Source organism: Somniosus microcephalus, chromosome 14 (assembly GCF_052327205.1).
Source record: "Somniosus microcephalus isolate GS21.2 chromosome 14, FLI_Smic_1.0, whole genome shotgun sequence".
Classification (NCBI taxonomy): domain Eukaryota; kingdom Metazoa; phylum Chordata; class Chondrichthyes; order Squaliformes; family Somniosidae; genus Somniosus; species Somniosus microcephalus.
Genome location: NC_141000.1, coordinates 84762232 through 84783821, shown reverse-complemented (window position 1 = coordinate 84783821; position 21590 = coordinate 84762232). Strand labels below are relative to the sequence as shown.

General features: G+C 46.1%; 1 protein-coding gene across 2 annotated transcripts in view; it reads right to left on the bottom strand.

Moving 5' to 3' along the window:
* Nucleotides 1-21590, bottom strand: part of stxbp5l (syntaxin binding protein 5L) — a 583450-nt gene that overhangs the window by 274832 nt on the left and 287028 nt on the right. For both annotated transcript variants that reach the window (XM_086006840.1, XM_086006841.1), the window contains exons 5-6: nt 18582-18716; nt 3007-3070 (exon numbers count right to left, since the gene is read on the bottom strand). In XM_086006840.1, coding sequence (XP_085862966.1) covers nt 3007-3070; nt 18582-18716 — 199 coding nt within the window. The remainder of the gene's footprint in view (nt 1-3006; nt 3071-18581; nt 18717-21590) is intronic.

Sequence of the window (21590 nt, the reverse complement as noted above, 5' to 3'; positions counted from 1 at the left end):
ACTGACATAATTGAGGTATACTCAGTAACGGGAGGGTTTGTAACGTTAAGGGTATTTGTAAGTCAGGAGTGTGATTTATCCCTCGATGTGTCCATGCGCTTCCCTCACCCCCGCTTTTAGCTTATCGCTATTTTAGAACTGTTTATATGCTTTAAAGTTATTTTTCTCAGTGTATAATTTAGTCCTCTGTGAGAAACGTTATTTTTCGTCTGCATTTATTCCTGCCATTTTTCTCTGTGTACATTCTCTTTCAAAAATAAAGATCGTTTTGATTTAAAACTCAATCTGTCTCATCTGACCATTTGTCTTCCGAGTCACGAGTTGGGCCAACACACAAAGGTTGTCTGGCAATAAGCCCAGTGTCTAGAACAGTGAGGGGGGAGCGCTTCGAAACCGCTCACGAGTAGTGCGAAAATCAAAACCGATTTAGCACACCATAAGCTCGTTAAAACTACCCCTTACAGGCTTCTCCCGCTGTTTTGATCTCTGGGCTTTTCCCGCTCTCCCGAACTCCGGGCTTCTCCCGCTGTTTTGAACTCCGGGCTTCTTCCGCTGTTTTGAACTCCAGGCTTCTCCCGCTGTCGCGTTGTTCACAAGGTGTTCCTTTACCATCAGGTTCTTACTCATCACTAAATCTAGTATGGCTTGTTCCTTCTAAAACCTATTGTTCCAGAAAACTGTTCTGAATACATTCTAAAAATTAATTGCCTTTACTACTTGAGCTGTTCTGCTTCTCCCAGTCTATGTGAAAATTAAAATCTCCCATTATAACCACAGTTTTTTTGCTACATGCGTCCTTGATCTCAGTATTTATACATCTCCCCACTACATCACTACTGTCAGGAAGTCTGTAGAGAACTTCTACAAGAGTCTTGAATCCTTTGGTGTTTCTTAATTCTACCCAAAGTATGGATGTACTTACTGAGATGGGAGAAAACAACATACATAAATGGAGGGGGAAAGGGGATAATGGACAAAATTAAACCAATTACAGAATCCACCAGCCCACTTTAATGAACATTTCACTTGAAGTTGAGATTATAATTTATAATCCTTACCATTCTTTATAACAACTATTTAATATAATATTCGCATTTCAGATAAAGATTGAGTCCTTTATATTTTGCCAAATACTGCTTAGTGTTGTCAGATAGGAAGATATATGGTACTGAAGACGCTAAATTGGGTGGTATGGCAAACTGTGATTGGGATCATGAAAGACGGTAAGAGGACTTGGAACAATTATCAGGATGGGCAACGAGGTGGCAAATACAGTTCAATGTAAAAAAAAAAAGTGAAGCAATACATTTTGGACGTAAGAATAGGAAAAGGAAATACACCTTAAATGGTGAGATTTTAAATGGGCCAGAGGGAACTTATTGTGACGATATACAGGTCATTAAAGGTGGCAGCACATATAGATAAGGTAATACAAACGCCACAGTAGAAGAGGAAGGAGGCAATGCTCAACTTAGTTAGGCTGCAGTTGGAGTATTATGAATCAGTTTTGGGCACCCCATTATAGGAAGACTATCAAAGGAATGGAAAAAGTACAGCAGGGATTCTGTAGGATGTTGCCAGGGATGAGGAGTTACAATTATGAAGAGAGACTTGAAAAATTGGTGGGTATTTTCATCTTCACCACTTGGGCAGTATGGGTGGAGCAGATTTTCCAACTGCTGTAGAACCTGTCCAATTTTCATCCAATTGGGCAGGTTCTACACTGGGCAGGAAATCCACGCCACCTGTTTATCGCCCAAGTGGTGAAGGTATAAATTACTGTTGGTAACGAATGGGATAAAATCAATGTGTAGTTTTCTGTTCCCATGATGGAAAAATACTGAGTATTGTTAGACAATAGTGGTTAGGAACCATTAACTCTTATCTATAACATGAATGAGCACATATTTGAAGGCCAGAAACAGACTTTTTAAATAGAACTGACTGTTTTTTGGCAAAGCAGGAGACCTAACATTCATGCAAGCTAATGAATAATTATAATGTATGCATTTCTGTACTAACTATAAATATGGGAGGCACCTGAGGGTTATGAGAACTATATTCCAAGGAGCCTTGCAGTTATGTGCATAGAGGTTCCTTACCAAGCAGCTTTTTCATATACATGATGATTGCGGATATCTCTCGTTGCCCTGATGAGAAGTAACTTGCAATGATTTTATTACTGAACTACTAATAAAGAGCTAAGTGTTAAGTTGTCCACTGTTAGGTCTGATTCTGTTTGGAGTTCTGCATTACAGCAATTACCCTTGGGTTTTTTTCTCCACTGGATCTGAGAAGGTTGAGAGGTGATCTGACAGGGGTCTTCAAGATTATGAAGGGTTATGTTAGAGTATATAGTGATAGATTGTTTCCACTGGTCAGCAAAATGGTGGCACGTGGTCACAAATTTAAGCCAATCCTAAAAAGATCTAAAGGGGAAGTAAGAAAACTTTCTTCATACAGAGGGTAGTTAGAATGCAGAATTCCTTGTCACGCACTGTTATTGATGTAGATTCCATAAATTCTTTTAAAGTGGAATTAGTTGCTTGATAATAAACAGTGAGCTGGAAAATGGAATTAGACTAGATGGCTCAAGTGCAGAAAAACAGCAGCACAGACTGCTGTAATATTCTATGGGTCTATGACATAGACAACAGATTAGAAGTGATGTACATCTAATTGTGAACTCACAAGCAATGCAGAAGTAAAACATGTCATTTAAGTCTATTGTAAGAGTGAACAACTTAAGACCAATCTATTTTTTTTAGTGGAATGTCCCTTCATAATTTTTTTATCATTGAAGCAGAAATAATTGTAGTGATGCTTTGAAGGTTAACATCTTAAGGCAGTAAAGGTACAAAAAACAGATATCATGAATACATGTTGTATATGTACCATGAGACTTTTATTTGGGATTTTAAAGCCCAAATAACTCATCTGAAGTTCCTGGACAGAAAAAAAAGCATTAAAAAAACCAATTATATGTTATTTTTCTTTCTTACTTACTTTCCCCTCGTCCCTTGGGCTGTCACTTAAATGAACAACAGGGCCAGGGTGAGTTTTTGTCGACCTGCAAAAAAATATATAATTTTCATAATGAAAAATATTGAAAAAAATAAAACTTGATTTAAAAAAAAAACACACCTGTATTAGTATGTAGCTTACAAGATCTACGATTGCTGTTTTGTAGAGATGGTCCCTTCCACAAACAAATTCTTCCCTCCCCCCCTTGCCTCAGTTTAAGTGATTAGGACAAAACATTAGTTGAAACTTAAGCTGTACAACTAAATCAGCATGGGGCACAGCATACAGATTGTGAAGCTGACATAGATCAGGTGCTCCCCTGGAGCAGCTTTGCCCCCCGGGTATAGCATCTAGAAGCAAGGGGAGGCAAGTCAGCCAGGGATTCCCCTTCCCACCTCATAACCATGACAGCTCTTAGCCAACATTTACTGTAGGCATAGGCACTCCATCCTCTACCCAAGGGAAGCTCCAGAAATAATGGGGCAAAGTAACAGAGTAGAGTTGGCATCATGGTATCATATTCCCACTACTTTTTCTTGGTGCTTTGTGCTGACATATTAAATGTTACCTGGGTACAAAGCACAAGAAAATTGTCCCTAATCATGGAATCATAGAATAGTACAGCATATGTGACCCATTGAATCTGCGCTGGCTCTTTCGAAGAGCTATGTTATTTTAACATAGTGCTATGTTTAAAGTGCTATGTTATTTTCATCATTCTTTTGGAATACATAGGGGGGAAAAAGTTACACTTCACTTGTACAGAGCCTTGGTCATACTCCACCTGGAGTACTGCATTTAGTTTTGAGCACCACACCTCAGAAAGGATATGTTGGCTTTGGAGGGGTTACAGTGCAGATTCACCAAAATGATACAAGGGCTAAATTATGATAGGATGCATACAGACTTGGCTTATATTCCCTTGAGTTTAGATGGTTATGGGGTGATCTAATTGAGGTGTTTAAAATGATAAAAGGATCCAATAGGGTAGATAGAGAGAACCTATTTCCTCTGGGGGAGGAATCCAGAACAAGGGGGCACAACCTTAAAATTAGGGCTGGGCCATTCAGTAACACTTTTTCCACACACAGGGTAGTGGAAATCTAGAATTCTCTCTCCCAAAAGGCTGCGAATGTTGGGTCAATTTAAATTTTCAAGACTGAAATTGACAGATTTTTATTACGTAAGGCTATCAAGGGATATGGAACAAAGGCGAGCAAATGGAGTTGAGGTACACATCAGCCATGATCTAACTGAATGGCAGAACAGGCTCAAGAGGCTAACCACCTACTCCTTTTTCTATGGCTGGGAAATGTGATAATGCAAGAAAACGGGCGCATGCACCGCGATGCGAGATATGCCCGTACCCATTCAAAAAGCGCAGGCTGCATTTCAATTTGGTGCTGCCTGCTAATTTAAATGATTGTAGCGCACAGCCTAGCGACTATCGCGCTGCTGACAGGCTGTGCGCTCAGCAGGGGGCCCAAGTTAGCGTCGCTGGAGCGAGGCTGCCTTTCCTTTAAGCTAGGCTGTTGGTTTCCAAGGCAGTCTCTAGCCCTTAAAGCTGAACTGCCTTCTGAAAAAAAATTACAAATCATTCAAAAATAGGCAGTCTGCAGCTCCGAAAGCTGAACTGCCTTCTGCACATAAAAAATGTTAAGAGTGCTTCAGCACCAATACAAATGGCTCAACAGATTAGGGAAAGGGCACCTACAGTCTCGGACGCAGCACTCCAGCTTTGTGCAGGGGGTCAACACTGGAAGAGAGGTCCTCTACCCACAGGGGGCCAGGAGGAAGTGGGACCAGATCGCCAAGGCGGTCACTGCCAGCAGTGTCACCCCCCAGGACCTGGCTCCAGTGCCCAAAGAAGTTTCATGACCTCAGACGAGTGGTCAAGGTCAGTGAATGCATCTTCAAAAGCCATCTCCTACCAACTGCACCACTAGCCTCACATACTGCTCAATGCACTCACCTACCAACAATCTCTACCAAACACCAGGCACACCGCACATTCCTTGCTTCTCGTCACCCCCTTGGAGGAGACGGTGCTGGCCATTTTTAGCAGGGGCATGGCTGAGCCCTTGGCCAGCGGTGGTGTGCTTTCCTCATTTCAGACATCCAAGAAATCCAGCCAGCCCAGCCAGAAGAGGGAGAGGAGAGTGAAGAAGAAACACCATCACTTGATTTCACACTCTCAGCCACCAGCTCCTCAAGGTCATCCTGCAAGGCCATCTGCAGGATAACCAAAGGCACAAGCAAGACACTCACTAAGGGAGTTGATTAGTTGATTTTTCGATGTAATATTGGATACATATATGGATAAAGTTGGATTAGAAAGTTTGCTTTGTGGTGGCTTTTATTTCAGCAGTGTGGCCAAAAGGACGGTGTGATGGTCAATAACAGAGGGAAGGTAAGGTGTGGGACCAATGTTGAAAGGGGAATTGGGGTTGTGCTCACTGGTACCGCAAGCGGATGATTCGATCCCAGACATCCCGGCCAGAAAGGGGTTGTATGGGTTGCCTCCTTCCTTCCGCTTTCTCCTCTTCGGCTTCCTTCTCTTCCCCCTGCGAGCATCTTGTCTCCTTTGCTGCCTCTGCTTCATCTCCATGTGGTGGTGTAGCCCAAGGAGGATTGCAACTAGAGCCCCCAGGACTATGAGCAAGTGGTGTTCTTAGAGGCTTTCCTTTAACATCCAAAGCCTTGCAAGCATCCAGCAGCACTCCCTGCAAACTTTAACAACTTATTAAATGTACTGAACCAAGCTACCACTTCAATAAAATGTAAAAAAAAAGCCCAAAAGCTAAAATCTAAACTTGAAAGATGCGTGTGTCCCTTTAAGAAGTGCTGGCAGCGTCTCTGTCGTACTGCTGCACACACGTTCTTCTGTGCATGGTTTGGAGAGGGCGGTAACGTCCAAAATCACAGTCATGCGTCAATTCAGACATTGAAGTCACAATCTGCATATTTACCTATGGGCAGCGAGCGCAGGCAACGGCAGAGCTAACGACCTCCCCAAAATGGCAACCGCCGTGTTCCAAGTCGGCCACCATTTTTTCAGCAAAACCAGCCTTAACTGCTGGCGCTAGACCTCCGGATTTCGTGGCCTACCTTCCTATATCATATCATCTGAAATATTTCAATAGCAAACACTTTCCACCTTCCAGTCTAAAATAAATACAATCCATTTTGTGCAAGTGTTTGGAGCTCTCCTCCAGACTTTAGCACATATCTACAAGTTGAAGCTACAGGCTGAAGGCTGTTTGCCCATCCCCCAAACTGCTGCTGTTACCTGCTAAGCTTCAGGACTATACTGCAATGCACTCCTGGCTTCTCTGTTTTACTGCTTTTGGGTCGTAAAAAAAAACTACTTTCTCCTGGGCAAAGTCAATATCTCTGCTGGCATCTGGGCTTGATCTTCACTTTCGCCTCTGCTTTCTATGGAGACTGTATTCTCCACTGGCATGCCTCTATTCTAGTATCTGGTCTGTTCCTGCATTCTCAGCTTTCAGCTCCTCTGTTGGGAATTTTTCACTACACTAAGCTAACTTTGATCAGTTCCTGATATTCTCATCCTGCTCTGTATTCAGTTCCCTTACTGCGAAATGATCTCTGTTTTGTTACTTTCCAGTTGCTTCCTTCAGAACTCTTCCATCACCCTTCAACAGACTGGGTTGGACCAGCTCCTCAAGCTCCTACTGTTACTCCCAATCTTGTGTGCTCCTCACCACCATACAGCTGTTCCATGGGCCAGCTCCCTCATTTGCACTGATCCCGTGGATTTACCTTTTTCACTGTTGCCCTAACTCCCTGTTCTCAGTCCTTGGGTTTCACGCCCACTGCTCCTCGCTCGTCTGCTGGTATACTGGATCTGCTGGTGTGCACTTCTAATGCTGAGGCAACTATGCACTTATGCTGGACCCTTGCATAAAACTCTGCTGGCTCAAGATAGACTCTCCACTTATTCTTGGCCCTCTAGTTTCTACTGGATAGCTTCCAGCAATGCACCCACTGATACTCTGCCCTTCGACCAACTCCTGGATTCCCTCCCTCTCTGCAACTGTCTCCGAACCTAGACATTGGTTTGTTAATGCTCCAAGCTGACTATCCAGTCTTCAAGTTAACTTCATCCCACTAGAGGATCTCAGACCATATAACTTTTGACTCTCTTATATTGACTCCTCCATTTATCTGTTTACGACCAGGGCATGACTTTCCTAATCTTTGTCTATGGAACCTGAATTCCCTCTGTGCCATTTGCATACACATTTTGGCTGCTGCACTGGACCTAAGCGCATTACTTCCTTTTCTCGTCTTCCATTGCTCCCTTTTAGTGTGATTAGAACTATTTGCATGCGTGAAGAGTAAATGCCAGCACAGGCTGCTTGGGCCAAATGGCCTGTTTCTATGTTGTAACTTCTATGTATTTCTATGTACATGTCAATCATCAGCATTTCACACTAACAGTCAGCATTTGCACAGCTGTGTCTTTGTGTCAGTGTTGACCAAAATTAGTGCTGCCTGCAATGACTGACCAGTCTTCTAAGGTCACCCCAAAACACCCTGCAATTCTCACGTCAGAGTCTGACGAGCTAATGAAATAGTACCCAGTGGTTTAGAAGTACATTAAAATTTCAGGTGGCAATATACTGCAAACTTATGCGCAAACACTATTATATGGGTCCCATGCTACCTGGCACATCTTTCAACGTCTCCTCAAAATTTCATGCAATTCTCCTCTGCACATACACATGCCAGAGCTTGCACAGATGCATGATCACTTGGGTGCTGTTCTATCTCATAATGAAATGGTATCCAGTGGTGTTTAAGTACTTCAAACCTTCAGGTACAGGTATACTGTTCATGTAAAATGTATTGCAGAGACGGAGTGATGTGAAATATATCATAAAGGAGATATGCAGCAGATAGTAATGCAAAGGGCACAGGCAACTAATTTAGGTCTCCTAACACTTGTTAAAGGACACCTTCCACAAATTGGGCACCTCATGGGCAGGCCTGTACTGCTCAGGCTTCTTCAGTGGCTATCAACTTAATATTTCCCTTTCAAAAACACCTTCCCATGGAGCCATGAGAAACAAAAATGCTCCCCCAACTCCACAGGAGTCATGATCGACCCTTTCCCCTTCCCTGCCCCTAAGGCTGCTCCATCTCCCCTCCCAGAATTTACCTGAGAGCCACTGCCGGCGAGGTAGGTGGCCCAAAATTGGTTTCTTCCATGGGTGAAGCTGTCTGTGGAGGTGCGACCAACACCGGCAGCTGGCCCCAAGTAAGCAGATGAGGCCCGAGGACTGATTTCTATCAATCCTCATGCATCTTGCTTCAGGCCTCCACAACTCTGGGTCTAGGTCTGAAAAAGGGCCCCAACTAATTTCTACCCATATTAACCTATAAATCTGCAAAGTAATGCTGTAAGGAAAGGGTTGATCAGAGTAGCAGCAGAATTCTGCTGCTGACTTGAAGTGATTTAGCCCATTGTTTATTAAGTAAGGTAGTAGGATTCTTAAATTGTAATGTCTTAAAATAACGAATTGATGCTATAATTATACAACTACACAGCAATTCTAAGATAGTGACCACTGACCCTTACAGCACCAGCAGTTTTAATATGTATGTGGGAAGTAATCACCTGATAGAGAATATGGGCAGGATTTTCATTGGAGGCGTGTGGGGGGTTAAAATCCTGAAATCAGGGGGCACGAACCCATCCCGCCCCCAAGCCGCCTCCATGCCAGTTTCAAAGGAGGCAGGTACCTGACCCGCACTGGGACCCGCCTCCCCGAGGCAGGAAGGGGATTAGTGCCAATTAACTGCCTGTTAACAGGTAGTTAACAGGCAGTTTTTAGCCTAATCCCTATTTTCATTCTTGAAGTGTGGGATTCCCGATGGCTCCAAACCACGCCAAGTTAGCGAGGCGGGCCATCAGGCTGAAGGGCTTGGAGGGGTCGAGATGTCCGGTGTTCAGGTGAGTGATGGGTGCATGAGTTCAGAGGTAAGTGTGTTTGGTGTGTTTAAAGTGTTTAAAGAAATTTCACTTACCTTTACAGCCTTCCTTCCTTCAGGTCCCGGGAGTCCCTCATCTCACCAGCACAGAAAGCAGAATGGCCACGATCTGTCAAAAATTGCAGCATTCAGCTTTCTGTTCCAGAGAGATATCTAAATCATCCTGAGAGGAAGGAATTAACTTGGAGTACAGATTGTCAGTGTTTGACAGCTTCAAACAACTGTCGAACGCTGATATTTCATCTGTCAAAAGGTCTTGACAGATGAAATATCAATCTGTGACGTCACCTGTTGCCGGGTGGCCCTTAATTGGCGGGCTCAACAAGGTCAATCAAGTGAAAATCGCGTGGGTTGGCTACAACTCGATGGAGGCGGGACTACAACCCCAAAAGTTGTAGTCCTGCCTCCTACCCGCCTCCTCAATGAAAATCCAGCCCTATGTTTTAATGGGATAAGCTAATTGAAGACATGGCAGTGCATACTGATTCCCAAAGTTGGATAGGCCAAATGGCATTCGTCACCCATTTCTATTTTGCAATCTTTCCCTTTTTCCTCACAAACCCATTTTCCTCACTCCCAGTCAACAATATATTCATTTTCGGGGGGGGGGGGCAGCGTGATTCGTCATGGATGTCATCAATGCCACTCCTTTATGTTTTACCCACTGTCCAAAGAGGGACATCAGTACTTATTCTCTTCAACAAACCACAATCAAGAAGAAGCCCAACTGAACAACAGTCTAATAAAGCGGTGTTTCAATTTGATAACCACTGCAAGTTAGGTTGCCATTTCTAGCAATTGTGATTTTTATATTAGAAAATAATTAAGTGAGATTTTAAATTCTGCATAATTAAGACCAACTCCACCCCCAATCATTAAACATTTATATTACTATAGTCCAGAATGCAGCTGAAGTTTTACTAGGATTTATTGAGTGCATACACTTCATTTTTGGAGACAATGTGGTAGTTGATGGTATACTGAGTTTGGAGGCAACATATAGTTGATGGTGTACTGAGTACATGCACTTTTATTTAGGGGGCTAAGGTATGAATGAGGATTAAAATTTGTGTGTAATGCTTAGTCTTCAACATCTTCCATATACTTAATACACACCATGTTTAATCCTCAGTCATACCTCAACATCATTATTATATACACCTAACTATTATATATTAAAAACAGTGGGCTAAAAATTCCAGTACGCTGGAAACCCGCCAGTAACAATGCCGGCCAAGACTAACAGCCGCCCACCGAGAGAGCACATGCAGCACTGGTATTTTGGTGCTGCCTGCTAATTAACATCAGCAGTGCGGAGATTTTGTGGTGAAATGCGCTCTTTCCAGCGTGTTACGCCACAAAATCAGCAGGAGGCCGAAGGTCGCGTCTGTCTTTCGCTTGCAGTGAAGAATGGGGAAGAAAGGAGCGAACTTGTAGGCCATGTACAGAACAGTTGCCGTACTTACTACAAAAATATTACCTGCCACCCAATGTTTGTTGATTTTTTAATAGTTCATGAGATTAATGCATCTGCGTTCTCTGTAACACTAATCTTTTCCCATTGGTTACTCCTGAAAGTGTTTAAATGTGTAGTAATTGTGCCAGATTTTAGTGGGTCTTGCATACTCGAAACAAAATAGTTATTGGATAGGTAATTGGTTCTGGAATTTTGCATAAATTAATTATAATTCCTTAAAATCTTAAGCAGTTGAGTCCAAATTTACTAGAGGTTCTGCTGACGCTATCATAAAGATAAAAGAGATCTTATCAGAGATGATCTTCAAACGTTGCAATGGAGTTCCAGGCAATCTGATACCCTTCAGGAATTATTTTTTTATTATTTGCTGGGTTTTACAGTTTTGTGCAGGTGTTCAGTTCTGAACTAAAAGCTTGCTCCACAAGGTTTCACCCATTGATTTACTAACCCACAAGCACTGTAGCCCTCCTGGAAAGCCGGCAGAAAATGCAACCCCCACACCCCGGCCCCGCTCAATGAGTAAAAAATCAAAGTATAAACGAAGAACCTTGGCAAAGGATGCGTTTGAAGTTCCGCCATTAACCCAGGGGCCTAGAAATTCATTAAGGCGCTGCCAGCTTTGCGCCCAGTTAACGCCTAAAGAGTGATTTTGTGCCAAAAATGAGTTTGCGCAGATATTCAGCGCAGCGGTATTGGCGGCGGTAGCCGTTAGCGCTGCGCCGGCACCGATGACGTCATTGGTGTGCGCAGTGCCCCGGTACCGCCCCGAAACCGGCCCGATCCCCATATTTAGTTGCGGCCGCCTCCTCCGAAGCGGCCGCAAACAGCGACCAGAGAACGGGGCCGTGCTGAATCCTTAGTGGGGCGCTTTAAAGGGGAAGGTGCGGCTGGCCACTTTTTCGGCGGCCGCCTGCCCGCACCTCCTTCCCCGGCCTCCTCCACCCACCCCCCCCCCCCGCGGCATTGCCGGCTGGTTTGCGGGAGCCCGGCACTTCTCCGTTGTGCCGGGCTCTTTTGCCGGCACTCGCGATCGGGGCTCCGGCTGTTGCAGGCACCTCCCCCTTAAGAGAAGGAGGAGGCCTGCAGTACCGCAGCCTGCCGCTCCTCAGCGGCTGGCGCAGCGGCGCCAAGAGCGCTGATATTCAGTGTCAGCGCCCCAAGCGGAGGCGGGCACACCCTGGTATAGCGCCCGGTTCCGAATTGGGGCGCTAACAATGAATATCTGACGATCGCTATAGGCTTCCCGCCCAGCGCTAACTTCTGGGCGCTAGCCAGCTGGCGGGGCCATAGTGAATGTCTAGGCCACGGTGTTTTTCACTTGTCAGCCTCCATCTTTGTATACAATCTGCCAAGTCCTGCTAGACTCCTCATGGCCATTAACGCTGCTGAAGTGCTTTTAGTGGCTGCACGCACGGGCATGCTTTAGAGAGGGCAGCAATAGGAGTGGCGATATCCAACATGCACACCGATTGACGTCACTCTCTGATTCATTACAATATTTTTGGCGAGCGCAGGCAATGGCAGTGCTGCCAACCTGCTGAAAATGGCTGCCACCGCGGGTACCGCCAGCAGTGGGCAAAAGTGCGGCAGCCGCCATTTTTCCTACCAATCGAGCCGGCACTAAACCTTGGAATTTTTAGCCCAATGGATGCAATAGTCTAATGGACCTGCACCTGTAGGTGGCACTGTGAATGTTACATTGTGTGACTACAGGAAACTTTCGTTTAACCGGAGGTTAAATGTCCAGAAAGCTCTATCTAGCGGCAAAATTCAGGAGCCGTTTCCTATAAGTTTTTTTACTTCTCGTTGCTTTTTTTTTCCAGTCAGACTCTGCAAGGTCTAGCTGAAGCTGTTGCTTAGCTACAGAGACGCTTTTAAGCTGCGGCCAACTGTTTTGAAGCTGTTGCTAAGCAACAGGGTTTGTGGATTCACACGGAGCTCAAAAACTCCGTATGTTTTAACATTAGCGCTGGTTTCTACGGCAGTTTTGATGGTACGGCACCAGCTAGGTCCCGTCAGTGCCGGATACCAGAAAGTTTCCTGTAGTTTGATAAAGTGGGACTCCCCTTAACATTATGCGGCAGGTTGCTGTACCATCTCCCACCACTTTAGATAGCCAAAACTGCCATGTATTCTGTTAATTTGCAAGAACGCTCCTTTAATGGTCTCACAAATTGTCCCAGGAGTAAAAAATGAAAGCCCCTTATATCCTCAAAGATAATGGGCCGTATTTTGCGACCCCTATGGGTGCATACGGGGTGTGTACGTGACTGTAGGGGCCGCGCAAGTTCCAGGTTTAAGCATGTGACAGATCCTCCGCAACCCCAGGAGAAGGGCCTCTGCGGGTGGACAGTTGCGCTATTTGCCCAACTTCCGCCCACTGAATGCCCGTGAAATTCTTACACGTGGTAAAAATTAAATTTTATCACTCATTTATACATTAAAAACCCTGTCCAATAAGGTAAGTTTATTTTTAGCTCCGATAAAACATATTTAAAAAATTCAAAAAATTAAATTTTTGTTTAAAATATTTAATTAAATGGCATTTTAATTCATTTTAAATATGTAATTTAAAAAAATATATTTCATGTGTTCATGTATTTTTTAAAGTGATCCTCATTCATACTTAAGGGGTTTCCGTATGTACGGAACTCCCATAAGTATGAATGGGGATCCCTTCTTTTATTGGTTGGGCCAGCTCACGTGATCCCAGGGGTGCCTGGGATTCGTAGGCCTCTGCCCGCGCGTACCCGGAGAGGCCCAGGATCGCAAGTCTCCACACCTCTTGGGCCACCAGGTAAATTCGTAGATTTTTTACAGGTCGGAAGCCTCCGATCGCAAATTTTGGTTCAATGTTACCTCAGAAGTAGAGTGTAAGTAGCAGTCTCCAGCAGCAGACCTGCATTGAAATGGACACAATGCACCTTGCAATGAGCTTCCAATGGATTGTTGCAATTGTGCAGCAGCAAATAAAAACTCAACAGCATTTATATAGTGCCTTTAACGTAGTAAAGCGTCCCAAGGCACTTCACAGAAGCGTTATCAAACAAAATTTGACACCAATCCACATAAGGAAATATTAAGACAGATGACCAAATGCTTGGTCAAAGAGGTAGGTTTTAAGGAGCATCTTAAAAGGGGGAGAGAGAGTTAGAGAGGCGAAGAGGTTTAGGGAGGGAATTGCAGAGCTTAGGGCCCAGGCATCAGCTTTCCGCTGCTACCATAGCACTGAAACGGCCCTTAAGAAAGTCACAAATGACATCCTATGTGACTATGACTGTAGTAAACTATCATTCTCAACCTGTCAGCAGCCTTGAACATGGTTGAACACACCATCCATGAATGCACAGCCGCCATTGGTGGAGCGATTAAAATTGGGGATGCACAAGAGGCTAGAACTGGAAGAGTGCAGAGATGTCAAAAGCTTGAGGGCTGCAAAGATGGGGAAGGTTGAGGCCATGGAGGGATTTGAAAACAAGGATGAAAATTTTAATATTGAGGCGTTGTCAGACCGGGTGCCAATGGAGGTCAGCGAGCACAGGATTGATGGGTGAACGGGACTTGGTGTGAGTCAGGGCAGTGGAGTTTTGGATGAGCTCAAGTTTATGTATGATGGAAGATGGGAGGCCAGCCAGGTGAGCATTGGAATATTCAAGTCTAGAGGTAACAAAGGCATAGGTGAAGGTTTCAGCAGCAGATGAGCTGAGGCAGGTGCGGAAGTGGGTAATGTTACGGAGGTAGAAGCATGCGGTCATAGTGATAAAACGGATATGTGGTCGGAAGCTCATCTCGGTGTCAAATACGACATCAAGGTTGCGAATGATCTGGTTCAGCCTCAGATAGTTGCCAGGGAGAGGGATGGAATAGAACAGAGTTTGTGGCAGGGACTGAATACAATGGTTTAGGTCTTCCCAATATTTAGCTGGGGGAGATTTCTGCTCATCCAGTACTGGATGTCAGACAAGCAGTGTCGCAAATCAGAGACAGAGTAGGAGTTGAGATAGGTGATAGTGAGGTAGAGCTGGGTGTCGTCAGCATACATGTGGAACCTGATGTGTTATTACAGATGATGTCGCTGAGGGGCAGCATGTAGCTGAGAAGCAGGAGGGGGCCAAGGATAGATCCTTGGGGGACTCCAGAGGCAACGGTGTGGGAGCCGGAAGAGAAGGCATTGCAGGTGATTCTCTGGCTACGACTGGATAGATAAGAATGGAATCAGACAAGGTGATGGAGGAGAGGAGTTGGAGGAGGATGGTGTGGTCAAATGTATCAAAGGCTGCTGACAAGTCGAGAAAGATGAAGAGGGATAGTTTACCATGGTCACAGTCACATAGGATGCCATTTGTGATTTTGATAAGGGCCATTTCAGTACTATGGTAGGGACAGAAACCCGATTGGAGTGATTCAAACATGCAGTTGCGGGAAAGGTGGCATGGATTTGGAAGGCAACAACACATTCAATGACCTTGGAGAGGAAAGGGAGGTTGGTGATGGGGCAGTAGTTTGCAAGGACAGAGGGGTCAATGGTGTTTTTTTCTGAGAGGGGTGAAGGCGGCAGACTTGAAGGGGAGAGGGATTGGTCCTGAGGAGAGGGAAGCATTAACAATATCAGCTAACATGGGGGTCAGGAAGGGAAGTTGGGTGGTCAGCAGTTTGGTGGGAATAGGGTCGAGGGAGCAGGAGGTGGGTCTCATCGACAAGATGAGCTCGGAGAGGGCATAAGAGATAGGAGAGAAACTAGAGAAAGATGTGAGTTCAGGGCTAGGGCAGGGGGGAAACCTTAGGTGAAGTTTGGTCCGGTAGTCTAGGGGAAGGGAGGGAAGCGACAGAGGCAGCTGAACGGATGGTCTCAATCTTTGTGGCAAAGAGGCCATGAGCTCCTTGCACTTATTGTTGGAGGTGAGGATGTAAGAGGCAGGGGAGAGGGTTTTAAAAAGACAGCTTTTAATGGAGAAGAGAAGGGGTTATCTTTGTATTTAAAGATGATCCTGGAATAGTGAGCAGTTTTGACAGAGGAGAGCAGGATCCGGTAGTGCATTACGTGGTCCAGCCAGATCAGGCGATTAATGATTAAACCAGCTGTCCGCCATAGATGTTCAAGTCTGTGTACCTTGGACTTAAGGGAGCGGAGATGAGGGCCATACCAGGGGAACAACCAGAGTGAGAGAGTGTAATGGTCTTAATGGGGAAAAGGGCATCAAAGGTGGAGGTTAGGGTATGATTGAGCAGAAGCAGCTACAGAAATGTCGTGGTGAATGGAGGGCCAAAGGCTAGACAGTTGGGAATTTGAAAGTGCAGTTCTAAGTGGCTTGGGGTGGGGGGGGTGGGGGGTAAGAGTTTTTTCCAGGGCAGACACAGAGGGAAGTGGGGTTGGGAGGGGAAGAGGGATGCGAGTGGAGAGGGATACAAGGAGGTTGTCAGAGATGGCCTTATCTGTGATTGACAGAATGGGCATAGCAAGGCCACATCAGATGGCATGGCCGAGGTGGTGGCCGTTAATATGGGAGTTATTATGGAGGGAGAGATTTAAGGAGGATAACTCCAGCTCATCTCTCCATTATCTCAACTTGTACCTCCCAACACCTACCTCCTCTCCCTGTTTTAGAAAGTCTGCCCATCATAACCATCCCAGAAGGGGCAAGTGGAAACATGAACAACTTCCAACAGCAGACAATTTGAAATGGACAGACATGAGCTGCACTGAACTGCAAATTAATCTTTGTGTACCTGAAGTTTTAGTTAAATACTCCCAATATAATTACCCTCACTTTCCTAACCGCACATTCCCACTGTTACATGGAAGGAATCGTGACACCCGCAAAATCATGGAAAAGCTCATCAAATCCCACTATGACTGAAGTAATTCATACCCACAACCACTCGGAAGCAATTCTGTCTCCCCGCCACTGAGAAGCTACTTGGTACTCTCTCCAAACTCCCCCTCCCAACAGCCAATTACATTCTCAGAAATCTGAATCGTTCCTTCCGACACCAGGGCCCAGGCATTTAGGAGCGCCCATAAATACCCTGCGTCATAATGGCGAGGTCAGAGGCTTCCCAGATATTGGACGTCAGGCATCACTGCAAGAGCTGGCATGGCGAAACAGCCCACCGGCAAAGACTGGAGAAAAATCAGGCCACTGCTAACGCCCCTCAGCGGAAGTTCAGTAGCCTTCCACCTCCAAAGCTGTAGCCACTGGAGATACACCTCATAGGAGCACCAAAATAGGTTAACGGGTATAGAAGAGTCATTAGGGCTTTGCACAAAGTTGATTTTTAGTTCTCTCTGTTCAATACAAGCATTTGCCAAATGAAGTGTGATAAAGTATTGTGGAGTAGTAACCTCTTTTTGGATTGCTGTTGGTCTTAATATTCTTAATGATGCAAGAGCATCACCCATGAAGTTGTACAGATCGACAACATTTAGATGGTGGGTGTAAGGACTGGGTGAGATGGTTGGAGGGACTGTGCATTGGTGAGGGAAGGTTGGTACCATAGTAAGGAGAGGGATTCCTCAACAGAACCTCTCTTCAATGATTTGCTGCCTTAGAGCTCTGGCAGGTGGCAGCAATGCTGGGCCTTCCTCTTCCTCTGGACCTTCCGCTTCCTCGTCCTCTTCTTGATGTTCCTACTCTAGCTCTTCCTCCTCTGATGGCTCCAAGGCCACCTTTGTATTGCTAAACAGTGCAGCATGCAACACACGAACATGAATCGCAAGACATGCTCGGGCTGTATTGAAGGACGTCTCCAAAGCTTTATAGACAGCAGAATTTTTGTTTTTAAGACCTCAATGGTCTGCTCTATCAGAACTCTTGTTCTTGTGTGGCTCTCATTATAGTGAAACTCTGCATCTGTGCCCAGGTTCCTAACAGGAAACATAAGCCAGGTGTTGAGGGGATCCCCTTGTCCCCAAGCTGCCAGCCTTTGACCCTATGGTCTGGGTGGAAAAGAGGAGGCTTTGAGGACTGGCACAGAATGAAAGCATCATGGCAACTGCTAGAAAACCAGGCACAGACTTGCATTATTCTCTGTCTGTGGTCACAGACGAGTTCAACATTAAGGGAATGGAAGCCCTTCTGTTGTAAAATATTGCTGGTTGATGATAGGGAGCATGTAGAGATACATGGGTACAATCTGTGACTTCCTGCACCTGTGGAAATCCAGCTATTTTGGGTAGCTGAAAATTGGCACAAAAGTACACCAGCAGCCTATAAAAACTAACCAGTAACTCTTAATAGAGGTGAGGATCCTTTAAATATCGCAATTGTAGCCTGCTTTCCGACTGTTGGTAACATGTTCTTCTGGGTGGGGTTAGAAACTGACCAATCAGGCACTTCCAGACACGAATTGCACAAAAGGGTCCTGATTGAGGCGCAGGACTCTTATTTACATATTTTAATTAGGCAAGTGTTTGTTTCAGGCGCTGCCAGGGATGCTTAACGAGCACCTGAATTAACATGGCATTGGATGCACTTCCGGTGCAGGACATTGTGCTACAAAATTGGTCATTTTTGCCCTAGTTTTACACCTATAAAATGGCTGAAACTGGGGCCTATTTCTCCACCACTAACATCAGTTCTCTCCACAGAGGCTGACTGGCCTGCTGAGCATGTTTCAGATTTCCAGCATTTGCAGTTTTTTGCTTCTTGTTTCTTTTCCCATAGTTAGTCTAATTTATTGAAACAGCAGCAGCTTTTTCTGCCCTGATATTAATGCCACTATATTCTTTTAATCCATTATTATTCTCCCATGTTAGGCAATCTTATGGACCATGGCAAGTTTTGACAGGCACTTTTGGGCTTGCTGAGTCTCCTACTGAAGTGTTATATCTTTCTGATAACTGATATTCACAAAATAATGCATTGCAATTGAAACAGGGACTATGAAAATCACAAGCTCAATTTAAAAAAAAGTTTACTTTTGACCTACATCAGACTTCATTAGATAGCATCATTGCTATAAATTTAAGTGATTCTAGATATTTCATGTTAATGGCCATTGTGAACTGATGTGACTTTCCTTCCACAATAATATTCTTTACTTGGTCATGGATGATACTTACAGTTCTATTGCTTTATTCCACATGATGACGTATCCCGAAAGGACAAAGGACTCAATATTTACAACGTGCGTGTTTCCTCGCTCTGTGCCCACGTACAACCATTTACTCTGGAAAGGGAGATGGCAGCAGGTAATCCTGGTTTTAAAAAAACATCAGTTATAACACTCAATATTTTTTTTTTTAATATTAAAAAATTACACATATGCAACAAGAAGAAAATATTGTCCCAGGTGAGAGGTCAGTTTTGTTTCAATCATGAAAAGATCATGAAACTCAATTGCAATATTTCCATTCATTTACAAAAAAATTAGTTGATCTTCTGTGATGATGCACACGAGGAGTCAAGAATAAGTGGAGCATTAAGGTCAAGCAAGGTTAGATGGCTAGGGATCATTGAATTGCTGGGGGAGATGGGAGGCAGGTGGGAGGGTGTAGTCAGGGCAGGATGAGTGGGAGAGAGGGATGGAGAGGATGAGGTGGAGTAAAGAAGGGGAGAAGATGAGGGGGCGAAGGAAGGGCAGAGGACATCGGGGGAAGAGAGGGAGAGGAAGGAGGGAGAGGGCAGGAGAAAAGAACGGGGAGAGCAAAAAAGGGGAAGAGGGAAAGAGGGGAAAGGGGGAAGGGGGAAGGGGAGGAGTGGGGGGGAAGGGGGGAGCGGGGGGGAAGGGGAAGGGGGGAGCGGGGGGGAAAGGGGGAGCGGGAGTGAAGGGGAGCAGGAGAGAAGGGGAGGGGGAGAGAAGGGGGAGGGGAGAGAAGGGGGAGGGGAATAGGAGGGGGAGGGGGAGAGAAGGGGGAGGGGGAGAGAAGGGGGAGGGGGAGAGGAGAGGGAGAGAAGGGGGAGGAGGCCAGGAGGGGGAGGGGGAGAGAAGGGGAGAGGGAGAGGAGGGGGAGGGGAAAGGGGAGAGAAGGGGGGGAGAGAATGAGAAGGGTTGAGAGAATGAGAAGGGGGGGAGAGAAAATGAGAAGGGGGAGAGAAGATGAGAAGGGGGAGAGAAGATGGAGATAGAGGGAAGAGGATGGAAGCAGAGGGGAGAGAATGGAGGCAGGAGAAGCAAGGAAGAGTAAGGAGGGAGAAGTGAGGATGATGCAGGAAGTGAAAAGGAGAATAGGGAGGTTGGTTACAATCAACTTAGGCAGTGCTTGGGGGTGGGGGGGAAGAGAGGGAGATGTCCTCGGGTGAGGAGGCTGGGATCCAGTCACCAAAACGATGCTCATGAGAGATAGGTGGGGCGGGGGACAGGAGGAGGTGTGAGGAGGCATTGCTTGGATGGCTAATGTGGGGGAGGGGAGGGAGATATGCTCTGTTGAGGTGTGTGAACTCCAGTCCCCAAAACACCAGTGTGGAAGTGGCTGAGAAGGAGTTGGCTCCAAACAACTAGGCACTGGGTGGGGGTGTAAATCACAAGTGTTGTAATTGGGGGAAGGAGAGCCATTTCAGCTCTTGTGTCTCAGTGGGGTTGATCAGTAGAGTTCAGTCAGAATGCATAGTAGGTTTGTTCAGTCTGTTGAGATTGTTGCAGCACAATTTATTATTTTAAGTGCTGGATGCTCGACATACCTCCAAGCTATGTGTGGTATTTGGAAAGGTATAGGTTGCTAAATGTGAAAGCTTTCAGGAGATCCAAATAGCCATTCTGTTGGATGATGATGATTTTGGAACACTGGCCTAGAAATTCAGTTGCTTGCGCCAGCCGTTAGCGCCTTAAGAGAAGTGAATTTCGGGCGCTATGCGTGTAGCGTCCGGGCGCAGCGCGATCTGCGCCTCGCCCCAAATTAAGTAGACATTTAGCGCCGGCGCAAAGTTTAGCGCGCACTCACCTGCGCGCGCAGAAAATGACATCATATCCTCGTGCAACGCCCTTTGCGCGCCCCGATCCAGAACTTCAGTGGGACCGCCCCATTGTGCGGCCGGCGGCCCGCACGCTTGTTTAGTGGAACGCAACAGAGCCGACGCGGGACCCGGGGAGCGTAAATTAAAGGGCACTTACCCTGCACTATAAAGGGCAGGCATTTTGCAGCAAACACTCTTGTGCAACGGATTTCAGGAGAGAGACCAAGGAAGACAGCTTTCTGGTTTGGGCCAACACTAGCTCAGGTATTTTTGGCTTCAGGCCAGAGCGTTGCAAGTGGCCTCTTGGATATTTGACTGTTTGGCAGCATATTATGGGGGCTGCATGGGGTGCCAAAGTTTCAGCGTCATGTCCGTAGGGCTCGCAGACGCGGTGTGAGAGGGGCAGCCCTGGCTAGACGCAGAGGGGCAACAGGCGTCGGCAACATAGGCCTTACCCAGTCAGGGCATACCGCCAGCAGCGCACCTACCTCAACATGAGTGGCGCGAGATGTGTAAAAAGGCTGAGATTCCGAAAGGAGGTGGTTGCAGAGATCTGCCATCTGCTTCGCAGAGATCTGCGTCCAAAGCTCAGGAGCAGGACGTCTCTGTCGGTGGAGGCGAAGGTGACGGTGGCCTTGAACTTCTATGCCACCGGCTCCTTCCAATCCGCTGCTGGGGACATAGCTAACATATCCCAGTTCGCCGTGCATTGCTGCATCCGCCAGGTGACCGATGCCCTTTTCAGAAGGAGACGCCAATTCATCTCCTTCCCCATGGCCCTGGAGAGGCAGCATCAGCGTGCACTGGGATTTGCAAGATTCGCGGCCTTCCCCTTGGTGCAGGGCGCCATTGACTGTACGCATGTGGCTTTGCGGGCACCTGTGGAGCATGCCGAGGATTACCGCAACCGGAAGGGCTACCATTCCCTCAATGTGCAGCTGGTGTGTGACCACAAGCAGCGCATCCTAGCTGTCAATGCCCGCTTTCCAGGCAGCAGCCACGATGCCTTTATCCTGCGGCAGACAACTGTGCGTGACATGTTCGAGGCACAGCCTCCCCCAAGAGGATGGCTTCTCGGGGACAAAGGCTATCCTTTGTGTACCTGGCTCATGACCCCGCTCCGCGCGCCCAGGACCCCTGCTGAAGAGGCATACAACGAGAGTCATCAAGCGAGCAGG